The sequence below is a fragment of the Laetiporus sulphureus genome, assembly GCF_001632365.1.
Source record: "Laetiporus sulphureus 93-53 unplaced genomic scaffold LAESUscaffold_67, whole genome shotgun sequence".
In the NCBI taxonomy this organism is placed as follows: domain Eukaryota; kingdom Fungi; phylum Basidiomycota; class Agaricomycetes; order Polyporales; family Laetiporaceae; genus Laetiporus; species Laetiporus sulphureus.
Genome location: NW_024468576.1, coordinates 143,703 through 153,155, shown reverse-complemented (window position 1 = coordinate 153,155; position 9,453 = coordinate 143,703). Strand labels below are relative to the sequence as shown.

Sequence of the window (9,453 nt, the reverse complement as noted above, 5' to 3'; positions counted from 1 at the left end):
TCTCTCGGTCGAAGATGTAGTGCAGCAAGATGGCGAGCACACCAATCGAGCAGCACAGTGGGTCACGATGAGGCAGAACAAAGTTGTAGTCAGGTTTCTGACGCTGCAAACACAACGTGAAGCTATTAGCGTCCGCATCACGATGATGATGAGTGGCTGTGCTATCGTAAGCATACCCCTGGCTTGGCCACCTTCGTCTCATGATACAGTAACAGGACACCAAACACAAACTGACCGAGCCCACTTCGCCTTCCGTCGGCAGCGGTGTAGTCAGATATGTAGATCTGGTGAGGCTGGATGCAGCATATGAGTAGGTTAACGAGCTCGTCACCACGATTGAGCGTCGTGCATTGCCATGTCCACGAGAAGTGCGCCTTGATGATGGACGGCACTGGTGGCAAAGCCGTCCATCAATCAGTCATATCTGATGTAATCCACTCAGAAACATCTGCACTCACGCTGATTCAGTCCCGTGAAAATTGACTTCTTGACCTCTTCGAAGTGGTGCGGGAGGATCTGTGAGTCGAGAATTGTGTTGGATGTGACATCGAAATCTTCGGCACTGTGCGATCAAGCTGGTCAGCTCATAGAGTCTCTAAAACAGTGGATGAGAGACATACTCCAGGTGCACTCGTTGTGCCATCACCATCAGTGCTCGATAGAAGTCGAGTGCGTGGGATGTCATCGCCAGCCGTGTTTAATCGAGAGCAGGGTCGTCATCTAGCTGCTGCCTCCGCACGTGGCCGAGCATTACCATGATCTTCTTCAATGAGCTTTGAAGGTCAAGAGAGAGTCAGCAGGCCAATGGCAACAAATATGGATGGGAAGACATATCACAGAGAGCCTCTGGTTCCTTTCTCTCTCACAGCCTCGACTGATGAGAAGCCTGCATGTTGCGGCATACTTCAAGTATGCAATCAGATGGTCAGAGTCGACGATCACATCGGGTATGATGCCCTTGGTAAGGGCCTGGTCAGCCCATCGCTACGAGGCTGTAAGGATGAGATTGTGCACATTAGCTATAGCATACTATTGGCACATACCTTCCAGAGGCGAAGGACACTACCCTCTGTCACACGCCCGCTTTTGCGTTGGGTGTTGAGGATGAACGCGTCGACCTGCAGGCACGAGAATGGATCAGTACAGCGGTAGAAATTCAATACTGCACAAATAAGATCGACTCACCCATGCTCTAGAGCCATCCTTCGAGCTGTTGCATTGTCCTGTGAGTGACTCATGAGCGATGAGTCGATTGATGGCCATCGTGGTGACCTTACTGGCATGGTCGATGCACATGCGATTGCCTGTGCTGGGCGTCATATTGTCCTCGCTGTCCAGTAGGTCGTTGCCATCGTCTTCATTGGCATCTTTGTCCTCGAAGTTGTCATCGCCATGGAGCCCCCAGCCAAACGAGTCGCAAAGGTCGCTAGTGTCACGCGTCAAGCATTCAGGGTCAATTTCCGGCATTTCCTTACTTGAGCGGACACTGCTCTGGCTGTGGGCTCAAACAGCTGAGTGCATGATACGATCGAATGCATGGAAAACTTACAGTTTACCGTGCGCTGCTGTCGATTCAGGGGCATCCCAAGCTGACTTTGTGCGTCGCCGATGATGGTCCTCATTGAGCTGTAGAACGAGCATCGCCTTTATGCTGTAAGCAGCAGGGACCTCCTGCATAGCTCGTCTTTGAGCTGCAGGACCTTCAGCTTCCAACTACGGAGCATACGCCCTCGTCAGCCTCAGTCGAGAGGGGGCTCCGGGTGTAGTACTCACAATAAACTTGATCTGGCTGGCTGTTCCTGCACAGTGCCCTGGGAGTCTTTGGGAGTGTCTGATAGGGTCCATTCAATGCATGGCCATGATCATAGGGACATACCGGCTCGCAGCGAGGATGCAATGGTTCTGATAGGCCCTATCTCGCTCGGTATCTCCGGTGCTTCCATAGCCAACAAGACAGGGTCTATTACAGCAGTGAGGTCACCACCAGAGTCTGACAGAGTCATTATATGCGAGATTAAGCTAGCTTTGAAAAGAACAAAGCAGCAGGGGAGGAGGTAGAGGTAGCTGACGACATCGAGAGACAGGAGGAGGCAGATGCGCCCTGCGGGGCATGTGACCATGTCGCTATCATATGAGGCAATGCCCGGTGCTTGGGGGAGAACACGCCAAGTCACAGCACAGCTGTGAACCCATGCCAGTTCACATGGTGAAAACGTGAACCGCACCGGTGGACTTTTCTTAGGATTTTGAGATCTCATGCCCTGTAAGTGAATTTATCCTTCACATGGTCTATTCTAAGCATTGTCATGTTGAAGACATCTCGCCGGTGACACCAAAGGCTGCAGATGTCTTGCTGGAGGTGAACATCCTCACACAGCTTGGTGGTAAGCCAATACCTTAGTGTGTTGGCTAAATCTAATCTCTGAAATATAGCTCTTCACCTTGATAAGCAGCAAGACCTCCGAGACTCAGACAAAGCTGGACAGGTGAGTGTCATTGCCTCTGCAGTGTCAGTGTCACATGCTGTCATGGCGCATTGTGATTCCTACCTCGAAGGGCAAGGGACTGGCATCAAGGTGATGCCTGCGTCCTGTGACCCATCGCCTGTGGTGGATGGTATTATGAGAAAAAGGGAACTCAAAGGGTCCCTAGCCTTATCTCACATATAAATGAGGGAGATGGCCGTGGTAGGCCTCATAAGATAGGTGAATAGAACTGGGGTACCCAGTTCCATCCAAGGGCATATATATACATGTGGTCAGGACCCCTGGCATGTGTGCTACTATGGGACCTCTGGTACCTACATATGAACATAATGCCAGAACCAGTAATGGTTCTGGTCTCGCCATGACAACTATCTACAAATGGCCGTGAGGTAACCAATAAGATAATTGTATAACATGGTGCCACTTCTCATGAGTGGCTTATATAATACTACACAGAGCTCTGTCACTCCGTGAGCTATTGTGGTGTCACTTACTAAGGTGCCTCGGTGTCACATGTGGTAGCTGAGCCTTGTGGGCTTTGGTGATCGTGGTTGGGTGCTAGTTAGAGGTCACATGCTAGGAGCATCTGTATGGGTGCTTGTCTAGGTCACGTGACTTGGATGCATCCGTGGTTGATCGTCAGTGGCTCGTTGTGACATCTCACCTTGTGTCATGTCTAAGGTTTATACCCTTGTGTGATACAAGAGGTATGTTGTAGTGGGAAAACAATGACATCACCCACCCCTCAGGTTCAAACTCCAGGTGAACCATCAGAAGTTTTGGGTGTTTATAGGTTGGCAAGGTGTGGGCGTGGTGTAGTGACATTTGTAATAGTTTAGTGGACATGTTTAGGTCCTTGGGCGCTCGTAGCTGCCAGTTGATGCAGTTTGAAGTATGTGCTCAGGTACTTGGATAACATTCTTGTAGTTGAGAATGTTATTGCCAGATGGTACCAATGTATCGGTTCTGCCGTAATCCGTAATCGGCATCTAGATTGACTTTCCTGATCGATCGTGATCCGTGATCTGTGGTGGTGATCTGTTCAGGTGGCTGTGCCTGTTCCATTATGACGTCAGTCTTGTAGGTGGCCAGCGAATGTTGAGTGAGTTTTGTGGATGTCCTCAGGTCCATGTGCATTTATGCTTCCATCTTCTTTATAGGTGAGCAGCTTATGGTTCGACTCGTTGTCGCCTTATACTTTCTCCCTTTGTAAAAGTGGGCTTGTATGCAGAACAGTTTATTGACGTTATTCAGGTCCAGAGGCGCTCAAAGCTGCCTAATGGAATAGTTTTACGACTTATCCAGGTCGATGATGGTGCTCAAAGCTGCCTAGTTATTCCCGGCTGCTCTCGGTCTAAGAGTCTGACACTTCATTGCAAGTTTTCTGCACAGTGATTGTGAGAAATTGCCCTATGTGGTAATCTTATTGCCAGAAAAGGCATCACTATTTTCTTTTGTGGTCTTGCAGTGTAAAGTAGATGTCAAGTCGCCATTTTTTTGTGTTAGAAAATGGTGCTTTGACGCAATGGGTTTTCCAGGCCCTTGCTGGTAGCAATAGTCTCTTTTTGCTCCATTTTGACATTACTTTTGGCAAAAAATTGCTGTGCTGTGCTTTACTTGTTTAATTAGGGCTTGGCTTTGCCAGCCCTTCGGGGATGGGGACGGGGATGGACGTCGCTTCATCACTGTCACTGGAAAGGACCCACAGACTATGCTGCAGGTCTCCGTTGGACAGTTCCTTGCTTGTGTGTTGCACGTTGTTTACACACATTGTAGCCCTTCGTTTCCCTCTGGGCTATATCCCCTCTTACCCACCCCTCTGCTGGCCTTGTCCCGAGTGCCAAGCGCATAGCCTGAACTGCACCCCGGGTGCAAAGTGCACAGCCTGAGTGATAAGATTTGTGGTGCACAAAATAAGGGAGGGCGGGTGGAAGTAAAATTTTCATTATACCGAGTTTGGAATTGATGTGGTAAATGAAGTCCATTTGACAGAAATCATAGTATATGCGCTGTTTTGATGTAATTCTGAGACTAATCAATGGCAGTGGGTTCCCCCCATCCTGGTGCTATTCTCCCTTTTGGTGAAATCTTTTTCTGGGTGTCCTTGTAAATTATTTGTTGGGTCTTAAGTTCACCCGCAGTTAATAGTCACGTAGACTATCGTGCGCTTGGATGCCGTCAACAAATTATTACTTTGTAGTGTTTGTTCTAGACTTGTTATCCCAGGAAGTGTTTCGTAGGTGTAGTAATAATGGTGGTTGACCAAACCATCCATGTACGTGCTGAGGTCTCATATCTTGGATATAGAATGCCATGCACAAGGTCTTATATTTCACCAGTAATGGAAACTGCCTGTTTCTGCAGTGATGGTAACACAGAGGTATTGCTGCAGGTATAGTTTAATGTCTTTGCAGATGCATGGTCTGCGGTGATGGTACTACAGGGGTATCGCCGCAGGTGGGTGGTAATGCGAATGATTTGCGCTGTCCAAATACTTGTAATAATGCTTTATTATTTTATGTATTGGGGTGCCTTTCGCATTGGGTGATATTTTGTATATTCGCTATGTAGGATACCGGTCTACTAGCGAACTAATTGTATATATATTACCCACCCCTCTGACTCCTTAGAAACATCGTAGTTTCTTTGCTGTTCACCCTCATGGAGGCACGAAGGGAGCGTTACCTGCACTGTTACCTTGTTGAAGGCAGGGAGTGGCTTATGGTGAGGTAGACGTCGGTGTATGGGATAATGTGGAAAAAGCGCTGGGCTTGCGCTGAATGACTTTGCCCTGAAAATCACCAGTCCCACATTGGGTACTCTGGTGTAAATTGGACAGTTTATGTGGACGTTGTCTAGGTCCAAAAAGCCAGTCCCTTAAAGGGTACTCTGGCTGTAAATGTGCCTGGTCTGCATAGGATTCCAAGGTCACCCTGCCAGCAGCGCATTGCTGAGGGCAGTATGGAGTTCTATTCAAATGTCATGGCGCATTGTGATCCCTACCCTGAAGGGCAAGAGACTGGCATCAAGGTGATGCCTGCGTCCTGTGACCCATCGCCTGTGGTGGATGGTATTATGAGAAAAAGGGGGCTCAAAGGGCCCCTAGCCTTATCACACATAAAGTGAGGAGTATGGCCGTTGTAGGCCTCATAAGATAGATGAATAGAACTGGGGATACCCAGTTCCTCATAGGCATATATATACATGTAGTCAGGACCCCTGGCACGTGTGCTACTGTGAGACCTCTGGTACCTACATGTGAACATAATGCCAGAACCAGTAATGGTTCTGGTCTCGCCATGACAACTATCTACAAATGGCCATGAGATAACTAATGAGATAATTGTATAACATGGTACCACTTCTCATGAGTGGCTTATATAATACTACACGGAGCTCCGTTACTTCGTGAGCTGTTGTGGTGTCACTATTGAGTGACCCAATAGTGTTGGTCCTATTGGATGTAGCCAATAGGGTAGATGGTTTGCTATCTGTCATGTAGCAATTATAGCCTAAAGGTATAAGCCCCTTATCTGGTCACATGACTGGGTGGTCGGATCGGATGCTCTGGTGGTCCTGTGGTAGGCACTGTCAAGTGCGCGAGGTATTCAGCGTTAACTTGTGACAGATCCCAGTATCCACTTGAATAGGCCAATATGAAGGTGGGCGCTTCCGTATCCAGTTATCAGTTGACTTATATAGGACTTGTGTCATGAAAGTAAATATGTCTGGGTAAAACCGTGACACATGCTCTCTGTGGGAACGAAGAAAAGTGGTGTCTCAAGCGTGAGTAGTGATGATGCCATTGTTATCTCCAGTAAGGCTTATGCTTTTGATAGCTCCCAGCCATCTCAGAAATGATGAGCCACATGGCAGAAGTCAATGCAAGCTGTCGGTATCGCATGCACCCTTACCCATCTTCGCTTCTTTGTCATCTGGCACAACTTCCACCCCTTCCACTCCTATGCTTTCACAGTTGCAGAGCTTCGTCCCTCACCTACTTGCTCCCATGGACTGGTCATTTCAGTGCAAGAGAAGTCTCAGTGGTCAGATCATTTTAATGCAAATTGGACATCCTGGTGAATGCAGGGACGTTCCCATGGCATCTCTTGGGGCTGAACTCGACTTCTTCCTCAAGGCCTATGGCTATTCCATTGAGGCGTGCTTGTATATCATCGATGCTACTCAGAAATCATGGTCAGAGAATGACTTTATCACTGCTCTCGCATCATGGAGAGCATCGATCACAGACCTGCAATTTATGTGGTGGTTATATCAGTGCTCCAGGCAATCCGATAAGAACTTGTAGCTGGATATCATTCGTAGTTGTCTCGTAAACTGATGTAGCAAGTTTCCGGTGCAAAGTTCGATGTGTCACTGCTGTGGGGCCCCTCATTGAGGAAGTTATATGCCATACAGGCAAGACTTCGATCCTCTAAAAATTTGGTATGCAATGCTCTTTCTTCACGATGGCCGAGTCTACTGATAGTATTCTACAACATCTGCTGAGCAAAAATCGCAAGAAAATGAACCTTGTACATCATCCCTTCAGAACGAGGTCAAAACCACGTGCTCTGGTCCCATGGACGTCAGCGGAGAAGGCCGCATTGAAGGTGAGGATCCATCAAAAGAAGGAAGCTTATGCCGGTGCTCTCTCTAAAGCAAGAGACTCAGTATGGGACCTTGCACAGTCCCTCAATGAGCAGTTCAGCTCCCATGATACCAACTACTACTATCGTGAGCTACTGCAAGTCTCGCATCTGAAGATGACACAGTGTGCTGTCAGCGGATGGAATGCATACCTGCATCAGGAAGTGTAACACATCAATGATGGTATGACAGCTTCACTTCACATGGTCCATATGACTGATATCTGAACATACAGGTCTTCCGGAGGGTGTGCCGAAGAAGAAAAGTGCAGAAGTAGTGGGGAACCTTGCAGTGAACTGGAACATGATGACAAAAGTGGAGAAGGAGGCATATGTCATGGAGTCTGTGGAGGAAGTTCAGAAACAATGTGAGAATCAAGCGGTGGCACAACACAATGTACCCATCCAGGCCTATCATGATGCTACAAGACCTTGGAGAGCATATCGCGTGAAGTGAGTCATTCTCCCTCACTAATTCTGCATGGACAAAGCTGAGCCTGCTTACACCAATTACAGTTTGAGAAGCTGAGTGAACACACTGGTACTGAAGTCATGGTCTTCGCTGTCTGCTTTGAGCTTGATCAATACAATAAACCATACATCTTCTTTACAACGCGACGGCTTCCTGACTACTTCGAGTTTGCAATGAAGTCGACGATTACAGACTTTGCTATGCGTATGGAAGCGTGGATGCTCTCGGGTGCCCATGGTGAGTCAAATATATTTGGTCCTGGTCAGTTAAAACTTATACCGGTGCTTCAGGTGTCGTCAACAGCTATGTGCAGGAAACAATTGACTTGAAGAAGAAGACCACCATGTTGATTATGCAGAAACTAAGTAAGTACAGTATCGAAGCAATTCAATCTAGTTTTACTCACTGAATGCACTGTAGATGAAGTTGCTAAGACGAAAATTCCACGCATGATATACCAGAACTTCGATAAGCAGATCACAGAGAAGCACGGCATCGTCGCTATCAACTGGCCGCTTGACAGGTTCTGTTCGCCCAGTGATCTCAGCTCTCGCAATGAGGTGGAGATCTTGTATCAAGCGTTTCTATCAGGGACAACATCTTTCTGCCTCATGGACAAGGACGAATACAAGCGATGGAGTAACGCACGTTTTCAAGTTGCATTGGGACAGACCGTTGCAGAGGATGACACTGCGATGAATGATGTGAGGGCTGGACATGCTGTTCTGTCAAATGATATAATGGGTGTGAATGTCATGCTAGCTCCAGGTGCATTCTCTGAAGTATGTAAATCCTTCTATGTTAACATGGACATCAGCTGTCCTCATTACTCCTGATGTCATTGGCACTTCACTTCCTGCCCTCGTCGCTCCTCATGCCACCGCCATCACACATGCTACCGCACAAGTTGCTGGGCCTTTCATGGATGCCATCAACATTGTTACCGCGATTGATGGATTGGCCATTACTGTGCATACAAAGGAGAGGAAGCAACACTCTGACAAGGGAAAGAAGAGAGGCCCTAGAAAGCCTCGTGCTCAAGCCTTGGTGGCTTCAGACAAGAATTTACTGGCTCAAGTATCTTCTAGTACTAGTGATGATGCTGCAGCGAATGTCTAAGTCTTCATGGAGGCATGGGAATATTGCATAGTATATTAGCTTGTATCCTGAACTGCTTACATTGCTAAATACATGCAATAGAAATCCGTATATATAGTAGAAAGCACAATAGTGCACTATGTAAGAAATACATTATCTCGTAAACCATGATGTTCATAAGTAACACTATGAGGTTAACTTATAAAGATGAACCAATAGAAAAAAATGAGATATTTTGGTGGGTGTACAGCAGGCGGATCGTCGTCGCTGTGTGGAACGACGCTGATGTGGCAGTGGGAGAAGAAGCACCAGGGGCATGCCACAGCAGTCGGATGATGCCGACGTGTGGCCCCAACATCATCAGTGGCCGCGACAGGCCTTATCATCTTGATCTACGGATATCTACATTAGGGAAGCGGCGGACGGTATCCGCGGTGCTACTCGCAGTGCGAGCTAACTGGCTTGCCACCTGGAACGGGTATGCCAAGCTCACCGACTAACGATGCCATGATGTCTAGGTGTTTTCACGAATGAGAAAGCTGATTTAATTTAAAATGTAACCAGCAACTCTCTCATTAAATCACACAGGAATTATCTGGATGTCATTTCAGCAATATTCAAGCTATTATCACCATAGGTTCCATGGAAACCTTAGTCACATCATTGTGACTGTAATCACGTTGTGTTCACGATGTTCATCAGCAAAAGTGTCAAAATCGCGTGAGGCCCTTGCAAGGCCTCGCAAGCC

General features: G+C 47.5%; 1 protein-coding gene across 1 annotated transcript; it reads left to right on the top strand.

The window, feature by feature from the left end:
• Positions 1-6,955: 6,955 nt before the first annotated feature.
• Positions 6,956-8,726, top strand: LAESUDRAFT_717767 (uncharacterized protein; the record flags this gene model as incomplete). Its single annotated transcript, XM_040907364.1, has 7 exons — positions 6,956-7,223; positions 7,372-7,532; positions 7,565-7,588; positions 7,652-7,844; positions 7,898-7,972; positions 8,028-8,393; positions 8,425-8,726. 7 exons carry the CDS (start codon positions 6,956-6,958, stop codon positions 8,724-8,726), a joined length of 1,389 nt encoding a protein of 462 aa, XP_040758815.1.
• Between the last annotated feature and the right edge of the window lie 727 nt (positions 8,727-9,453).